The sequence below is a fragment of the Pseudopodoces humilis genome, chromosome 28 (assembly GCF_049639895.1).
Source record: "Pseudopodoces humilis isolate 2021_Gansu_Grassland_sample_001 chromosome 28, ASM4963989v1, whole genome shotgun sequence".
NCBI lineage: Eukaryota > Metazoa > Chordata > Aves > Passeriformes > Paridae > Pseudopodoces > Pseudopodoces humilis.
In genome coordinates, this window is record NC_142227.1 from 592,416 (window position 1) to 610,499 (window position 18,084).

The 18,084-nt window shown below is 54.7% G+C and overlaps 3 protein-coding genes across 6 annotated transcripts in view; 1 reads left to right on the forward strand and 2 right to left on the reverse strand.

Annotated features, from left to right (window-relative positions):
- Positions 1 to 561, reverse strand: part of UHRF1 (ubiquitin like with PHD and ring finger domains 1) — a 28,108-nt gene extending 27,547 nt beyond the window's left edge. For 2 of the 3 annotated variants that reach the window (XM_088067708.1, XM_088067706.1), the window contains exons 1-2: positions 413 to 557; positions 33 to 97 (exon numbers count right to left, since the gene is read on the reverse strand). The gene's annotated coding sequence lies outside the window, so the exon portion shown is untranslated. Of the gene's footprint in view, positions 1 to 32; positions 98 to 412 lie in introns of all 3 variants that reach the window. The other variant, XM_088067707.1, reaches the window with a different exon arrangement.
- A 26-nt stretch (positions 562 to 587) lies between these two features.
- TICAM1 (TIR domain containing adaptor molecule 1) lies at positions 588 to 4,276 on the forward strand. Of its 2 annotated transcripts, none has more exons than XM_088067712.1 (2): positions 588 to 632; positions 1,713 to 4,276. In XM_088067712.1, exon 2 carries the CDS (start codon positions 1,950 to 1,952, stop codon positions 4,080 to 4,082), a length of 2,133 nt encoding a protein of 710 aa, XP_087923838.1. In that variant the 5' UTR covers positions 588 to 632; positions 1,713 to 1,949; the 3' UTR covers positions 4,083 to 4,276. The 2 variants fall into 2 exon arrangements, with proteins under 2 accessions (XP_087923838.1, XP_087923839.1); XM_088067713.1 differs by lacking the exon at positions 588 to 632 and adding an exon at positions 647 to 1,169 and having other exon boundaries at positions 1,856 to 4,276.
- Positions 4,277 to 6,500: 2,224 nt separating this feature from the next.
- FEM1A (fem-1 homolog A) lies at positions 6,501 to 10,468 on the reverse strand. The gene has a single exon (XM_005531617.3). It carries the CDS (start codon positions 10,333 to 10,335, stop codon positions 8,329 to 8,331), a length of 2,007 nt encoding a protein of 668 aa, XP_005531674.1. The 5' UTR covers positions 10,336 to 10,468; the 3' UTR covers positions 6,501 to 8,328.
- Positions 10,469 to 18,084: the final 7,616 nt, after the last annotated feature.

The window sequence follows — 18,084 nt, forward strand, 5'->3', positions numbered from 1 at the left end:
TCTAAAGCTGCAGGGTTGTGTTCTACCCTTACCTGAGCTGTGATGAAGCCTTGCCTTTAACAGATCCCCTGGCCATCTTGTCTGTTCCCTGCTCTTGCTGGAGGGGAAAAACAAAGTGCCTTTAGCAGGTCCCATGATTTCTTAAGCAAAAAAATACCTTTATTTTTTTTCCTGACTTCGCCTGTACTCCTGAGGCTCAGGTGCATCTGTCCACGCCCCACTCTTCGCCCCACACCCCTAGCTCCCTCTGCGCCCCCGGATCCTGGCTTTGCAGTGCTCGTCCCTGTTCCAACACTTCCCGCACGGAAAGGTCGGTCCCTGCCTGTCCCCAGCGCTCTGCCACCTCCGGCTGCTCGTGCGGGGGACAGCGGGCAGGGCTGGCCCTGGCTGGGGAGGGTGGGGGGTGGCTTACCCGGTCCCGGGCCCTCCTGCTCCGGTCCCGGGCCCTCCTGCTCCGCTCCCGGGCCCTCCTGCTCCGCTCCCGGGCCCTCCTGCTCCGGTCCCGGGCCCTCCTGCTCCGGTCCCGGGCCCTCCTGCTCCGGTCCCGGGCCCTCCTGCTCCGGTCCCGGGCCGGGCTCTGCTGCCCCGCCCCGCCCAGCGCCGCTTCCGCGTGCCCCGGGCCCCGGCCGCAGGTAAGGCGGATCCCTTCCCTTCCCTTGCCGGCGGATCCCTTCCCTTCCCTTGCCGGCGGATCCCTTCCCTTCCCTTGCCGGCGGATCCCTTCCCTTCCCTTGCCGGCGGATCCCTTCCCTTCCCTTGCCGGCGGATCCCTTCCCTTCCCTTGCCGGCGGATCCCTTCCCTTCCCTTGCCGGCGGATCCCTTCCCTTCCCTTGCCGGCGGATCCCTTCCCTTCCCTTGCCGGGGGTCCCGGGCGCTGCCCCCGCTCCAGCTCCTCCCGCTCGGCCGCATCGCCCCCGAGGGCAGGGCCGGCCCAGGGAGGGAGGGCAATTGGGCAATTGCAGGGTTTTCATGAGACAGGAAAACAAAACTGAAATTGGAAACTTTCCCCAGTTGAGAATTATTTCCGGGCGTTTGCTGGGGCTGCCTTTAAATAGGGAAAGGTTCTGCAGCAGGCTCAGGCAGCTCCGGGAGCAGGGTCCCACCAGGAACCTGCTCCTCCCCTCCAGACACTCCCGATGTTTAATTAAAATGCCATCAGAGGCCCGGGGTGAGTGCAGGGGCTCAGGGATCACCTGTGGAGGGGGAGATAAACTCTTCCAATGAAAGAAGGACCTGGAGCAAGTCCAAAGGAGGCCACGGAGCTGCTCCAAGAGCCAGAGCCCCTCTGTTCTGGAGCCAGGCTGGGAGAGCTGGGGGGCTCACCTGGAGAAGCTCCAGGGAGAGCTCAGAGCCCCTTCAGGGCCTGAGGGGGCTCCAGGAGAGCTGGAGAGGGACTGGGGACAAGGGCTGCAGGGACAGGACACAGGGCATGGCTCCCAGTGCCAGAGGGCAGGGCTGGATGGGATAGTGGGAAGGGATTCTTTCCTGTGAATTTTCCCTGATGACACAGGTTATTGGCTGGAAAGGGTTTCCTCTACACCTGTTTTATTCCTCGACTGCTATCACAAGGAGCCTGTGAGACCCCTGGAACCAGCTGCCTGGAGGAGACACTTGGATTTACCTAAATATAGCATTATTTCATCAATCATTTTAAGCCAGTTGTAATTAATGTGAAATGAATGCAAATAATGTGTTCTTTGCTTAATCACAGAGTTGGAATAATGCACTGGCACAGCTGCAAGCACGGAACAGATGCAGAAATATCTGGGAGGTGTGAGAGAGCCTGGCAGCTCCAGGAGCATCCCTGAGCACCCACATCACCCCTCTGAACGCTGTCCTCTGCTCTCCTCACAGATTCCCAGCACAGAGAGGCCCCAGGTCCCAGACGAGCCCCTGGCACCAGAGGTTTGTGTGGTACGAGGAGCGCGACCGGGGCACCCCGAGCCCCATGGGGACACGACCCTTTGCCACAAGATGCTTTTCCCATCCCTGCTGCAGTCTGTGGTCGGGGCCAGCAGCTGCTGAGATGGCACAGAGCGCTGAGCTGCAGCCGAGCTTCAAGGACCTGTTCAATATTCTGTCCCAGGCCCCACCAGAGAAACTGCTGAGCCTCAAACTCAAACTGAAGCGCTTCACACCTGGGCCCTGCAGCAAGTTACTGCAGGCTATGGTCCTGCTTACTCTGGGGCAAGAAACGGATGCAAGAATTTGTCTGGATGACTTGAGGGATACCCAGGCAGCCCAGTACATCCACCAGATCAAACTGGGCGCTGCAGGAGTGCGGGAAGACGGGGAGGATTTGCAGCCTCCCCATCTGGATGCAGGTGCCGTGGCACTGCTGGCACAGGCGTACGCGGTGCTGGCACAGGAAAAGCTGTGCAGTCCCGAGGCCAGGGACAAAGCCTGCCAGGCTGCTCAGCGGGGGACACTCAACAGCATCCCAGCCGAGGAACAGGACAAACAGGGCTCTGCAGCCAGTGGGGGCTCAGGGGACAGGCTCTGGATGCTGAGGTCCCATGAGGACGCAGGATTTCCCCACACAGCCAGCTCCCACCACGTGGCGAGGAGTTCACCACTGCAGATTGGAGGCAACTCAGACCTTTCAGGGCCACGGACCTTGTGCTCTGTGGGGAGCTCCTCGCTGTCCAGCTGTTTGGAGATCAGTGCATCACCAACAGGTGTTTTTCACACCCAGCCCTGTGTCCCCGAGTGTGTCCCCTGGTCCAGCCGTGCTGGACACCGTGACAGGGACACACAGAGCCACGGCCCGCAGGAATCCAGCTGGCCCAGCACACCCAGCCCTCGCCCTGGGCAGGACACAGCTGCACAAGGGCCCCAGCCAGAGGAGGCTCTGCAGGTCAGTCCCTGCCATCCCACCCCTCTCCCCATTCCGGAGACGCCGCTGCCCTCGGAGCCTGCCCAAAGCAGTGATGTGTTCAGCACAGTGACAGAGCCTCACACACCAAGAGAAAAGCAGGATGAAAAGCGATTATCTACTGGTGTCCCTGACACAAGGGCTGCAGTGGATACTGCTCCTGCCCACGAGTCCATACAGGGTTCCTGCATTCCAGCAGGCATTCCCTGTAACTCTGCATCTGCTTCTATTTCAACCTGTTCCCTTCCTCCTCCCACTTATTCCGTATCCTCAACTCTTCCTCCTCTTCAGGAATCTCACTCCAACCTATTCCATACCCCTCCCCTGCACTCATCCCTCTCTCCAGCCTGGCCTCCTGCTCTCTCAGCTGTGGATCCATCGGAGCCAGATGGTGCCAAGTTCTTCACGTTTGTTGTCCTGCACGCCAGTGAAGATGAGATTGTGGCCCACCGGGTCAAGAACCTGCTGGAGAGCATGGGGGTGTCCAACGGTGCCACGCTCAGTGAGGATTTCTTCATCGCCGGACGCAGCCACATGATTTGCTTCCAGGAGGCCATGGAAAACTCTGCCTTCATGATCCTCCTGCTGACCAAGAACTTCCCCTGCAACCTGTGTCTGTTCCAGACAGACACTGCTCTGATGCAGTCCATTCTGGACCCCTCCAAGCAAGACTCAGTCATCCCATTTCTACCCAAAGCAAACGCCCTGGAGTGCAGCCGGATCCCCATGATGCTCAGCGTGCTCGTCACCCTCAACGAGAGCTCTCCGCTCTTCTCCAGGAATGTGCACAAGACTTTTAACCCCAAGAAGATCAGGGAGAAGAAAGCCCTGTGGGACCAGATGCAGAGAAGGAAGCTCCAGGCCCATTGGGAACGGCACCAAGCCCTGCAGAACTTGGCTGCCCTGAGCCTGGGCTCCCCTCCCGGGGTGCCTCCAGCAGCACCACAGCCGTGGCCACCAGAGCCAGCAGCCCAGCACTGGTGTCTCCCTGCCCCCATGGACCTCCCTGCTCAGCAGGGTCCTCCCCCTTCCCAAGCACAGCTCCCCCCAGGACACTACAACATCACGCCAGGCCCTGGAGGGACCCCAGCCCTCATCATCCAACACGCCCGCATGGTTCAGATCGGGAACCACAACGTGATGCAGGTGGAAACTGCCCCACCTGGGCCAGGGGACAGCCAGGAGCAAACCAGGCACAACATCTGACCTGGCAGCCAAGGTCAGAGACAAAATTAATTTCAAATCCTGGATTAGAATGGTTCTGCTGGGACTGGGACTATCATTCTATGCATCAAGAGTACCATCTTCCTGAAGCACAAACTCAAATTCTTCATCTTTTGTTGGAAAAGAGATGTGGTGATCTCTTGGAACCGTTTTTCCTTATTTTCAAGTAACTGAGAAAATTATTTTCCTGATTGTCTGGAATTACTTGAAGATTTTATAAATAAATTGCAATTAATTTATTTGTGTTCCTCTGGTTCTTTCCTGTAGAATTACAAAAAGGATAGTCAAGGGATAAATGGAAAACTATTCTGCGTGTTGGCTGGGAGATGGCACTGACCAAATTATTTGAGGGACAGTCTGCAAGGGATGCTTTGGGAAGATGCCTTTAAGGAAAAAGTGAAAACCCAAAAGCATTGAGCAGAGTAGTGCAGAAGGATGGAGAAACCGAGGAATGGGGAGTGGGAGGGGTAATTTTGCAGGATCTGAGCAAGGGCTGTAGCAGGCTGGTACCTACTGAGCTTTGACAGCAGGAGGGCACCTGGAGCAAAGGCCTCGCTCCTCCCACACTCCAGGCACAGCCATTTTCCTGATCGTCAGCAGAGGTCACCCCAAAGCCACCCAGGGCCTGCAAATGGGGCTGTTCCCTCCCAGAGCAGAGCCCAGCGCCTGTGCCAGGAGCAGGGCAGAGCTCACAGGCTGCTCCCGGTGCTCAGTACAGGAACTGACCCCATTCCAGGTGTTCCTGCAGCTCTGTTGGTGCTCAGCTCACTCCCTGGCTTCCCCAGCAGGCTCCAGGAGATCTGAGCCCATCCCGGCCCTGGGCCTGCCCTCTCAGCCTCATTCCAGACCCCAGCCTTTGTCCAAGAGCCCCAAGCCAACCCCTGAGTGTGACAGACGTCACCAAATCCTCAGAGGAGACTCTGAGCTGCCCCCAACTCTTGGCTTCCAGATCTCAAACAGATTGGATTTTCACTCTGCAGGACCCAGTGACAATGGATTGACTCATCTACTCCTTCCAGAGCCTGCTGGCATCCTCCAAGTGCTCCAATTCCTTTTATTTTCCTGGTTTCTCTCCTCCACAGCACCATTAAGAGGTGCTGTGTTACTGCAATTCCTGTCCCCTGCAGTTGGTGCAGGACAGTCCCTCCCCTCGGGAGCACTCACACATCCCTTCTCTCCTGCTATAAATAATCATGCTAAATTAGTCAACTGGAAGCTGCTCCAGCTTGTAAACAACCTCAGCACAGCCACATCCAGCGTGCTTGGATCACACAAAGGAGAGGGAGAGCTGTGTCTGGGCTACAGGAGGGTCTGCAGCCACCACAGTGGAGAAAAAACTCCTCTCTGTCCAAGAATTAACAAAATAATCACTGAAACATTGCCCTGCTCCCCACAGCTCCATGTTTTGCCTACATGGAGCTGGCCCTACAGTCAATCAGGCCTGTTCAGTGTAATTACCCCTAAATCATGCATTTTTCTCACCCTGTAATTACTATCAACATTTAATTGCTGGGCCCTCTATGTAATTACAGATTATTTATGTGTTTAAAAAAAGTGAAGCCTTTTCCATCACACAGAATATTCTTCTCCTTGGGGCTGCTGCACCTGACTGGATCCCCCAACTCCCTGACCACAAGAGCCCAGCTCCAGAGTTGCTCCTGCCTGGATTAACTCCCTTCCCACCTCTCTCCTGCCAGCAGCCCTGGCTGCAGATGGAACTGCCCTGACCAGCCTGAGACCACCTGGCTCCTGCCTGGCAGCTCTCTCCTCACACACCTGGACATCACCTGCAGCACAGGAGCAATGTCTGCGTGGGAGAAGCACAGGCTCTGCAGACACTGCTTAAATGGAATTTCCAGCACAAAGGCACCACCATTCCTCAAGGCATCAAGAACTAAGGATGGAGCAATTAATGACAGGACAAACGTTCAAATATTTTATCCACCCACTCTCCCTGGGGAAGACCAAGCATTTTTGGGATCCAGGTTCCTGTGTGGAACTAACTCCAGTACCATTAATTCCTCTGTTTTTATTGTCCCTGATGGATCTGGGGTTGGAAACCAAACCGTTGACATTGTGTCGCTCTTTTTGCTTGCTGCATCCATTGTCCCACGTGTGTAAGACAAGTAAACACTTTGATTTGCATCAAAACATAAGGCAAAACATAGAAGAGGTGTAATTTCAGTGTCAGTGTTACTCTTTTCCAGGGTAAATGTTTGCCACTGCAGCACAGATTGTTTTTTCACAGGAGTAACCATGAAATAAACCAATAACCAATTGCCTGTTAATTGCAAACACCCCAGAATTCCATACCCAGTGTCCCATCCCTGAGAAACAAACTGAAAAGAGGAAAACACCTGAATATAGAGGCTTATCAGGAAGAAGTCCAAGGCACTTGCATTCTAGCAGCCATTTTTTGTTTTATTATTTAAAGTTAAGAGCGCTCATCAGCTCACAAAGGAACAAATCCCATTCCTGCAGTTTAGTTCAGGTTTCAGCCAAAAGGAAAAAAAAATAGAAGGCAGCTAAACTAACTCTGCACTTTACAGCTCAATTCAAGTTAAACTTCCTCGCTTTATAAATAAACGTTATAGTTAACACTGCAAAATGTACTGGCAGATCTACAATATCTTGAAGGGGCAGAGAGCGTGGTTATTGAGGCTGATAAATACAAGTAGAGAAGCTTCAGTAGCACAGAGAGCGAGGGTGGGGCCAGGGGTCTGCTCTCCCAGGTGGGACCTTTCCCAGAGCTCCAGGCAGCTGCTTCCCTCCTCAGCTGTGCTTCCCACCCTGCTCAGGGCCAGGGAAGGAGCCACGGGCTGCCCACCACCCCCTGCACAAGGACAAACTGCTGGAAACTTTTTGTTTTCCACCACGGAGGGTTCTGCTCATGCTCAAAAACCTGCCCTGAGACTACAGAGTTAAAAACAAGGTGGGTGCAGATCCTCATCAAAGGAAGGAGCTTGCCCAAACAGCAGCCAGGTGAGATTTCAAATTCCACCTTGGAAGTAGCACCATCCTCAGTGAAGTTACAAAAAAAATTAAAAAGGAAAAAAAAAGAAGACTCAAAAGCCCAAACCAGCTGCTAAGAACCCACTGCCATGAGGTTTCAGAATGGGGCAGTAACAGAGCCCAAGCAGGTGATACCAAAACCTCAGAAGGACAAGGAGGCACCTTAAACTTTCATCTCTTGCTTCTTCCTTCAGCCCACCCTGGTGCAAACCCACCACAGACACTTGCTTTCATAACCCCCTCCAAGCACCTCCACACTGCAGGTACCTCCTGGCCTAAAGGGCTTGCAAGAGCTCAGCCTCAAAAATAGTTCAGAATGTGCTGTTTTGGCTCCCAAACCGTCCACATTCACCCTTCCAGCTCAGTCCCTGCTGCCCTCTGGAGCCAAAGAACGCCACGCTGGGAATGGAGTGAATGGGTGTGGAATGGACAAGCCAAGGGCCTGAACACCACATCAGGATTTTGTTCTTAAAGTAGTTTTTTTCCTCCCCATTCATAAACTACATCTATGGATCAAACTGTATAACCAGAACTGACCTTCCTCTATCCTACAGGATTGGAGAAGTCTTGCAGCATAGATAGGGCCTGGCTCTACGAGAGAAAAAACATCCCAGCTTTATGCACAATCATGGAAATCTCAGGCCTTTAACACCATTTGCTACTTGGCCAACTAAGAGAGAGACAAACCCCATCCTCAGCACACCCAGCCCTGTGCCATCCCTGGGCAGAGCTCGAGCCCCTCGGCTGTTGGGCATGGGCTGTCCCAAACCTGACAGGAGAGAGGGGAAGGGATTAGCTGAAGGGTATTTTATTCCTCACTCACTTTCTATCTGTTGGGTGTGTGGGGTGGGAAGGGCCAGAGCACGTGGGGGATGTGTAGCTGCTCCAAAGCTGAACACCGAGTTAATCCAGCACTAACAGGAGAGGCAGCAGGTCCCAGGGAATCTCCATCTCCTTCCTTCTCAGGACACAATGGTGGCTGTGACCTTCTGTGGACAGACTGCACTGGAGAGAGCTGGCACCTGAAGGTGACAACGAGGGACAGCCATGAGCTCTGGGGCCTCCTCCTCCCCTGCCCACGCCAGCTGGGTGGTGACAGATGGGGACAAAGCTCAGCACAGCGACGGCCCTGGGCACTTTGGCACAGCCAGCCCGAGCCCTCCAACTGCACAACCTCAGCGGGGTGGGACAGGCTGGGGACCGTGGCTGTCGCGCCCTAGTGCAGCTCAATGAAGGCTTCCAGCTCCTCAGGGATGAATCCCTTGTAGGGAATCTTGTGCTTGTCCAGGGCTCGAGCAGCAAGGCACTGGAGGGTGATGTAGTTGAAGGGCTGCATGGTGCTCTTGGTGAGCAGCTTCTCGTCCAGCAGCTCGTAGGCCGTCTGCTTGAAGGCGTTGGTGGCGTCCATGTGCGCCCCGGCCTCCATCAGGGCGCTCATGATCAGCGGGCAGTTGTTGCGGGCAGCCACGTGCAGGGGGGTGTTGTTGTCATAGTCCCGGCTGTCCGGGTCTGCCCCGCACTCCAGCAGCAAGTTCACCACGTGCAGCGACGGGAATTTGCCCACGGGGTAACGCCCCACCGTTGTGGTGTCTTTGTCCACGGCCATGTGCAGGAGCGTGAAGCCGTTCTTGGCGCGGGGGCTGCACTTGAGCAAGCGGTAGATGGTCTGGCGCTTCTGGTGCTCCTGCTCCGGGGTGCACTCCACCTTCTCCAGCAGGAAAACCAGGTGCAGGATGATGGCCAACGTCTTGGTGAACTGCGCCGAGTCGGCCACGGGGTCCTTGCCGTGCACCAGGGCCCTCTCCACCTCCCGAACCCCTTTGCTCAGCACCCCGATGAGGTCGGAGAAGCCCAGGTGGGTGGCTAAAGTGCCTTTGGAACGGTCCTGGAGCACGTAGGAGTAAAGCTCGGCAAAGGAAAGAAAACTGCTGGCAGTCATGGGGCTGAGGGGCTCCAGGTTGCCTTGCTGCATGTCCAGGGCGTACTTCCACAGGTTAATGCAGCGCTCGAAGTTTCCGGAGTCGGCGTAGACGGCCCCGCGGTAACGGATGTAGTAGGAAGTGTCGGGGTGGGAAGGGCCCAGGATGCGCTCCCGGATCAGCAGCGCCTGCATGCGCATCTCGTCGGGGTCCGTGATCAGGGCTTCCAGCTCCTCCAGAGAGCTCACCTCTCGTGAATAGTCGTAGGCCAGCACCAGCTGCCGCGGCTCGGGCTTAGGCAGGTACTTCCCACCCTCGCAGCGCAGCTCCATCGCCCTGCGCCAGTACTTGTGCGCTCCCAACAGGTCTCGTTTCTTGTCCACAAACGTGGCACCCAGCAGCTCCAGCGCTTCCACAGCAGCCTCTCGAGTGCAGAACACGCTCGGGACCTCGTCGTGACTGGAAGCTGAAGCACCACATCCCTCACAGCCCTCTTCAGTACAGCCCTTCTGATGGCTCCCGCCTGAGGCACAGGTCCCACTCTGGCTCCCCGCAGCCTCGTCCTGCTGCAGCCCCCCCTGGATCAGGTACTCCACGATGTTGGTGTGGCCGGTGACACTGGCAGCGAGCAGAGGGGTCATGCCATAGCCGTCCTTCTCCATGCGGGCCTTGGAGCGGAGCAGGAGCTGCAGGATCTCCAGGCTGCCCGACTCGGCACAGTCGTGCAAGGCCGTGTTTCCCTTCACGCTGCGCCGGTTCACATCGGCCCCTTTCTCCAGCAAGTACCGGGCGATCTCCCGGTGCCCTTTGTAGCAGGAAATCATCAAGCACGTGTGGCCGTGCCTGTTGGCCACCTCCAGGTCGGCCCCGCGCTCGCCCACCAGGTACCGCACGATCTCCAGGTGCCCATCGAAGCAGGCGGCCCGCAGCGGGGTGGAGTTGGTCAGCGTGGTCTGGTTCACCGAGGCGCCGTGGTCCAGCAGGCTCCGCACCACGCCCAGGTGCCCGGCGGCCGAGGCCGCCCACAGCGGCGGGGCCCCCTCGATGGTCTCGCCGTCGAAGCTGACGGAGCCGCCTTCCTCCACGCGAGCCCCGCAGTGATCCAGCAGGTACTCCACCACCTCCAGGTGTCCGTGCCGGGCCGCGATCAGCAGCGGGGTGCTGCCGGCCCCGGGGCCGCCCCCGCCGCCGGGCCCCGCCGTCAGCGCCTCCAGCTCCTCCCGGCTGCGGCTGCCCAGCAGCTTCTGCAGCAGCTTCAGCTTCCCGTCGCGGGCCGCATTGTACACGGCCGTGCGCAGGTCCATGGCGCCAGCAGCCGCCTCCAGGCCATGGACCGGCGGCGGCGGCGCAGCCCCAGCGCGGCGCGGGGCGGGCGGGGGGCGGCGAGACCCCCCTGCCCTCAGCGCGGTGGGACCTTCACCGTCCGGGCCCGACCGCCATCTCAGGCTGCGCCGCGGAACAAAATGGCGCCGCGCGGGGCGGAGAGGGACGTGCGGTGCGTGATGGGAACTGTAGTCCCGGGAGCGGCGCTGCTCGCCCGGCGCCGCAGCGCGCGCACTCTGTTTCCCAGAAGGCAGAGCGGGTGGGGGGGAGAGGCGCGAAGGATGTGCACCCTCTCCGCGCGGGGCATGCTGGGCAGTGTAGTCCTCTCGCCCCGCTGCGGTGGCGCCGCTAACGGGGCTTCACCAGCGCCGGGACTGCGCTTCCCAGTGCGCCCCGCGCGGACCAGGCGCTGTCCAGGCGCGTGCTGGTTTCACAGCGGTTTCATTTCTCTTAAATTCTTTGATGTTTTGGCACTTCAAAACACAGCGGCTGCACATCATTAATCTGACGCGGTTTAATTGCAGGTTTCATGAAGTCATAATGTCCTGGGCTGTAGCGGAGCCACAGGGAGGACGCAGCCCAGCCCACGGCCCTGCACAGGTCGGGTGGTGCGTTTTAAATTACGAGTTTCCTGCCCTGGAAGTGGCAAAGCCTCGTCCCCACCAATGAAAACAGATTTATTCTCTCCAATTCCCCCCACGGGACATTATGTCCAGCTGGCTCCATCCCTGAGTGACAATACCTGCCCGGAGTGAGGAAAAACAAGCAATAAATAGCTCCACTTAGATGAGCAAAGCTTTACTCACCAGAGTCTATTTTTAGGGCATAAATTGAGTTTAAGTGTCCCTAATCTTTATACAGAGAACTGGCACAGGGTTTCTCCCATTGTATTTTATTTATAGCTGGGTTTCTCCTACCCAGGGAAATAAGCTTAGTCTCATTATTTCCATTATTATTATTCTGTCTGTCATGATTATTATTCAGTCCATCCACCCGTTTTAGGTCTTGTCTGGAATTACAGTGGATTATCCCACTGATGCCTGTTGCCTTCACACAGAATATCACTTTTGTTGCTAAGAAACTGCTTTTGCATAACAGGCAGCAGGAGCCCGATTTCACTTCAGCAGCTTCTGAAAGTCCCTAGGAGCAGCAGCTGCTCCTGGAGCCAGAGGATCCGTGGCAGAATTCCCACACGAGGTCTGTGCCCGGGGATTGTTCCCTGTGGGGCTGGGATGGATTTCCCAGAGCGGTTCTGGCTGTCCCTGGGTCCCTGGCAGTGCCCAAGGCCAGGCTGGACGGAGCTTGGAGCAGCCTGGGACTGTAGAAGGTGTCCCTGCCATGGCAGGGGTAGCGCTGGATGAGATTTCAGGTTCCTCCAGTCCAAAACTTTCTGGAATTCTGTGCCACAGTGACTTGGTGTTTGAGAAGAAAAGGGGCAAAGGTCCCTCAAACATCTCCGGGGTGTGTGTGCTGTGCAAGGGCAGCTCCCTGCACATCAGGACAGGAGGAACCGGGGAATCCTTGAGGCTGGAAAAGTCCTCCAGGATCACCAAGTCCAACCTCTCCCTCAGGGCTGTGGGAACACACAACTCTGGCCACGAGTTCATCATGTTTTCACCCAGAAAAAGCCCCACGAGTTCCATTTGAGCACTGTGAACCCTCTGGGTGTGTCTGGATGTTCCTGAGCTGTGGATATCCAGCCCGGGAGTGCCGTGTCCCCGTCCCTGTCCCCTCTGTGAGCAGCCAGTGCAAACCCCCAGCTCCCAGGCTGTTTGTGCTGCAGGTCAAGGCACAGACACGGTGACATTTCCTCTCCCCGCTGGCTCTCGTGTTGCCATGGTGACCAGATGCACACGCTCTTTTATCTGAAGTATCTATTAAGCAAAGCTTCCTATTAATTTCCCCTCCATAGAATCCATTAGGAATTCACCAGAACACCACACAGGTTTTTAGGTCCCAAATCCACCTCAGAGCCCGCCCCCGTTCCTGGGTGGGCTCAGAGACATTGTGGGGTAAAGTGCAGCTGATGGAAATGGTTTTTCCATTAATAAGAAATTTCTCGGTAATGAGTGAATAAAGAGCAGAAGTGTCACAGCAACCTCTCCCTGCGGATCCCTGGATGTGGGATGTGCTGGAGCCTCAGCACCTCACCCCCAGCCTTTTATGGGCCGGGGCTCCCAGCCCTGCCCAGCCTGGCCTTGGGCACTGCCAGGGATCCAGGGACAGCCCCAGCTGCTCTGGGCACCTGTGCCAGGGCCTGCCCACCTTCCCAGCCAGGAATCCCTTCCCAAGATCCCATCCATCCCTGCCCTCTGGCACTGGGAGCCATGCCCTGTGTCCTGTCCCTGCAGCCCTTGTCCCCAGTCCCTCTCCAGCTCTCCTGGAGCCCCCTCAGGCCCTGAAGGGGCTCTGAGCTCTCCCTGGAGCTTCTCCAGGTGAGCACCCCCAGCTCTCCCAGGCTGTTCCAAAGCTGGAGCCTCTTTCCTGGACAGCTCCCACTTCCACTGACAGCACAGCTGGGAACAAAGGATCTGTGCCATCCCTCTGAGGGTGTCAGGGACGTGTGGCTGCTCCTGGGTTCTCCTGCTGAGCTCCTGCTCCTCCCCGTGCCAGCAGCAGCTCAGGAAGGTGGAAGGTGGGTGAATCCCCACATCTGGGGCAGGAATGGGGGCTCAGACCTCCCTTGTTCCTCCCCTCCAGTCCCCCACAGGGGACACCTGTGTAGGGTTTTTGGGATAACACAGAAAAAGCCCCAGCCAGAGCTCTGGGAATAAGAGGGGAGTTAAATCCCCATGGGAGGAAGAGCAGATAAAAAATGAGACGTTGTGACAGGGCTGCCAGGCTGCGTGGCAGGAGGGTTAATTTTTTGTGAAACTGCCATTTTATATTCCCTTTCAGACAAGCTGAATTACACGGTGCTGGCTGCTGCAGGAGGAGCATAATTTCCTTCACAGAAATAATGACAGGGTACTTAAAGAGCAAGTGAATGGATGGCTGAAGTACTGGGCAGAGACTTCAGAAATCCAGGCTGAGCCCTCACCTTTACAGGAGGCTCCTTTGGTGACCTTGGGCCAGTCATTTAATCTTCCTGTGTCTCAATTCCCTGCCAATAACACAGGAATAATAACTGTTCTCTCTCTGTCTGGCTTATTTAGGCTGCAAAGTTGGAATTTACAGCTCGTGTTTGCTCTGCTTTGAAGCCAAAGAGCTTCAATCCATGCTGAGGTGTCTGGGACAACCACGATGTACGATGTGGAGAATAACAAAGGGCTGGGATGGATGGCTTGGAACATCCTCAGTGTGAAAGGCTCCAGAATTCCTAATCCATTGCTCCCCATCTCTTCCCTCAAAATGCGGTGAAGTTTGGAGCTGTGCTAAGAGTTCCAAAAGCATCAAAATAATTTAGGAGCAGAGTCAGTACTGATTTATTCTTCCTTCTGAAGCAGAGTGGATAATTTAGAAACCTGCAGAAACTTCCTTTGTGCTCAGTCAGAGCTGCAGCAGCTCCTCGGGTTTTTCAGTGTAAATTGAGGTTTGCAGGCTCCTGTGTACCCAGGTTTTATCCATCTCCAGCTTTCAGTGGTTTGTGTGATTTCCTGAAGCCAGGGAAGATGGGTCCCTGCTCCCAAAGCCAGCGAACACCACATTGTCTCTATAGTTAAGCAATTTGCTGTACAAAGGGAACAATTCTAAAAATAGGGAGAAATGGCACCCTGACATTAGCAGGAACGATGACCCAATCCCCACCTTGCTGCAGGGCCTTTGTCCTGTAACTGCCTCCATCAGCAGGGCTCTGATGACATTATTTTCTGTGCTTATGTGGGCCACGAGGCCGCGGGTACCTGGGAGGGAGGATTTTGATCAGCCTGCAGAGGATGAACACGCTGGGGAGGCTTCTGGGGGAACAGTAAATCAAAGTTTCATTTACATCAGACACCAGCCTGGCCATTGCAGCATTAATGGCTGCACTGCTGCCCTCGGAATTTTGCGTGGATTTAATCTGTCAGTGGGGAAGTAAAAGACAGGGGGAGAGAGAGACGTTGTGGTTTATGAAACCTGAATCTTTTCTTTCAGGCACCATCAAATGACAGCATTTTGTACAGGTTTAAAACTGTTCTGGCAACAGATTTGTGGCTGCCCCTGGATCCCTGGCGGTGTCCAAGGCCAGGCTGGACAGGGCTTGGAGCAGCCTGGGACAGGGGAAGGAGTCCTTGCCCATGGCAGGGGTGGAACTGGGATGGGTTTTAAGATCCCTTCCAGCCCAAACCATTGTGTGATTCTTAAATCACATCTGCCATAGTACCAGTGATGTGGGCAGTGCTGAGCCTGGTAAATTAAAAATAAAAAAAGGAAAAGGAGAAAAGTGCTCGACAGCATGAACAACCCAAATTATTAAAGATATTTTAGTAGTTTTACCACTGGCCTTGTCAGGCAGGATTCAGGAGTTTCATTTTCACACCTAAATACCTTTGAGAATGGAGGCTCTGAATGATGTTGAAAATTTGCTCTTTATATTTTAAGACCCTGTTGGAAGCAATGGGCTCAACTCTCCAAACAAGCCCTGCCAGGCATGGAGGTCCTGGCAGTGTCCAAGTGCCCTGACCCTGCTCTGGTGTGTTTGGGGCAGGTTCCTTGGGTCCTGTGCTGCTTTCAGCTGGGACAGAGTGAATTTCCTTCTCAGTGGCTGCTCTGGGGCTGTGTTTGGGTTTGTGCTGGCACAGGGCTGGTAACTCAGAGGTGTTTTTGTTCTTGCTGAGCTCACTCAGAGCCAAGTGAGTGGCCTCGTCTGGCCATGCTGGGGAGGGGCTGGGGGTGCCTGGGACTGAGCCCAGCTGACCCCAGGGATGTTCCAGACCACAGGACATCACACTCAGGATATAAATGGGGCCGAAGAAGGAATTGGGGGACATTTGGACTGAGGAGCAGCGTAAGCCATGACAAGAGCTCCAGCACCCAAAACACTTGCACACCCAGGCCGTGGCAGCCTGGGCTGTATGGCAGGCTATGATTTGTTGTCACCTTTACAAACACAACAACAAAATCACTAGTCTTCCACACAGAGCCAGGCCAGGAGAGCAGCGCTTCCTCCTCAGGGATGTCCTCCTGCACGTCTTCTCCCAGCATCCTTCCTCAGTTCTTCTCATCCTGTAATCCTTGTTCCTGTCTCTCCTTCAGGGATGGATGCTGCCCTTTGCAGCGTTCCTCCTGAGACCACATCAAATCTCCCTGTAATCATCTCTCCAATTTGTGCTGTTCCCGTGAGTTTCTGCTCCATTTTCTCACTCCGGAGACTCTACAGGAACATCAGGGCTCAGCAGGGGCTCCTCTTGCCTTACCCTGTGATAAACTTCTCCAGGAGAGCTCTGCCAAGCTGTCTGTCTCCCAGTTGTGTACGAGTCTGACTACAATAAGCAAATGCAATATATGCTGGGGAACATGGGAGAGAAGGACTCTGCAAAGAGAAAGATAATGATAGAGCCGAGTTTCCTGGAATCCCGCTGAGAGGCTGATTTAAGCAAGGAAAACAAACCCTTTTTGCTGCTCCCTTTTTCTGGATTTGTTGATGAGCAATCTTTGGTTCAGGTCCAGCTTTTCTTTCACTGCCCAGGTTTTCTCTGTTAATCCCTCACATGGATGAGATGTGGAAGGACGGTGCTGGCTCACGCCCATGGAAAGGATCTGACTTTATTCCTTGTCCAGCAGAGCTTTACTCACCTCAGCCACTGCAATCAGGCAGGGGACAGCCTCTTCCCATCTTCACCCAACTGTTATGGGTGGGGGAAAAAGAGAAGGAGATAAAGCCATTCCTCAGCAGCCTCGGCTGCTCCTTCCACGGGAGGATGAAGAGAGTGCAGCAGCAGGAGAGGGTTTGGGTTTGCAGGGGCTGTGCCCTGTGGGAGCTCCTGGGGAGCGGTCCCATCCTATCCCTCCCTCCCTCTCCTTTTTTATAACACATGTGCTTTTATGGACACTTTATTCTATCTCCAGATGGGTGTTTCAGTCTGGGGACTTGTGCTGCTCCGAGATAACAGCCCTTTGTGCTGGCCTAGGTAGCAGAGGTGTTGGTGATAGCTGGGGCTGATAGCAGGAGATGTCCAGGTGGTCTTATTTAACAGGGAGCATTAGTGATACTGCCATTGTCCAGGAAATCAGATAAAAACGGGTCCAGGTGTTACCCAACACCGTGTTTGTGTAAGGACAGAGCCAACTGCTGGGGGGGATGTGTTCTTGTATAAAACTGCTGTCACCCCAAACCTCCCAGGTAAAATTTAACCAGGAGCTGGACTGGGATGATCCTTGTGAGTCCCTTACAAGGCAGGGTATTCTGTGATTCTAATCTGAATATCAAGTGGAACGGTAGTGAGTTTGCAGTGAAAACATCTGGGGAGTGAGACAATATTTGGAAATAAAAATTCAGGACATTTCAGTCTTCAGCCCAAGATAACTGGAAGAGAGGATGAATTGTAAAGAAGAATGAATTTGAAAGAGAAGACAGCTTGGGAGGCGCTGAGCTAGACTGGAATTCCAGGTGACAAGGACACTTTTCAGTCCTCGTTCTGGCACACAGCTCCACGAAGGGATTTACCACAAATCATTGCTAGACTGGTAAAAATCAAGACAGGAGACGTGTGAGCAAGAGCTCCTCTCTTGGTTTCACACCCAGACATTCCCTGTTCAGAGCGAGGTGTTCAGCAGGAAACATAAATCGCAGCCTCGGAGGCGTGTGAGGTTTTTGTCTAGACTGTCTCTGTGGGGCCGTATTTCTCCGTGTGATATTTGTCAGGAAGGGATCTGCCACTTCAGGTTTGTCCCAGAGATTTCAGGGATGTGGCTCCTTGTGCTGGTGGCAGCTGGACCTCTCCCCTCTCCCCAGCACTGGGAGGCTCCTCAGTAATTGTTTCCATGGATGGCAGCTAAACTTAGCTGCAGAACACGGGGAAAAAGCCTGTCTGGAAAGAGTGGGGACTCTTGGCCTCCAGCTATCTCTGCCAGGCTCATCACAGAGAGATCCCCAGCTGCACTTCCAGGCTGTAAATTAAACAAACAGTATTTCCTCTACACCAGACCACAGGGAGGGCAAAGAGAACAATGTGGCCTTATTGCTGTTATTTCCTTTGGTTTCAATCTCTGTCCTCTGCCCCCCACCTCCTCCCCAACCCCATGTCTCCCACTTTACCCGATTTGTCATTTATTACCATGCTTTAAAGAGAGGCAGGGGGAAAAATGCTCAGTGCAAATTATATTTTGAGCTGTTGTGCTTTGCCTCTTTGGCGGATAATAAATCTCTCTGGCAATGCTCCTCTGTATAGGATTTGTCATTAAATGCAATTAAACAAACCCTGCAGGTGTCCATGATCAGGCCTGCAGCAGCCCATTCACAACTGCAATGTTATTATCAGCCTGACAACAAAACACCAGATATTTCCTGAGCTCCTCTGATCGATGAGCTTGCCTGATTTGGAACTGGAGGGAGGAGAGAAGGGGGACCAGAGAGGTTCAAATGCTCTTTAGACTTATTGATGGAAAAGTCAAAAAGCTGCTCAGCAATCAGAGGAAAGGTGGAGAGAGAAAAGGGCCGAGGGACAGGAGGGCTAAAAGGGAAAAATGAGAGAGGAGTGTTTGGGAGTCAAAAGGCAGAAACAAGGTGAGTTATCACACGGTGCCCTTCCACCCAGTGAGCTGGTTAATGCACAAGACTGGAATTTAAGAGGTGAGGAGGGTATTTTAGA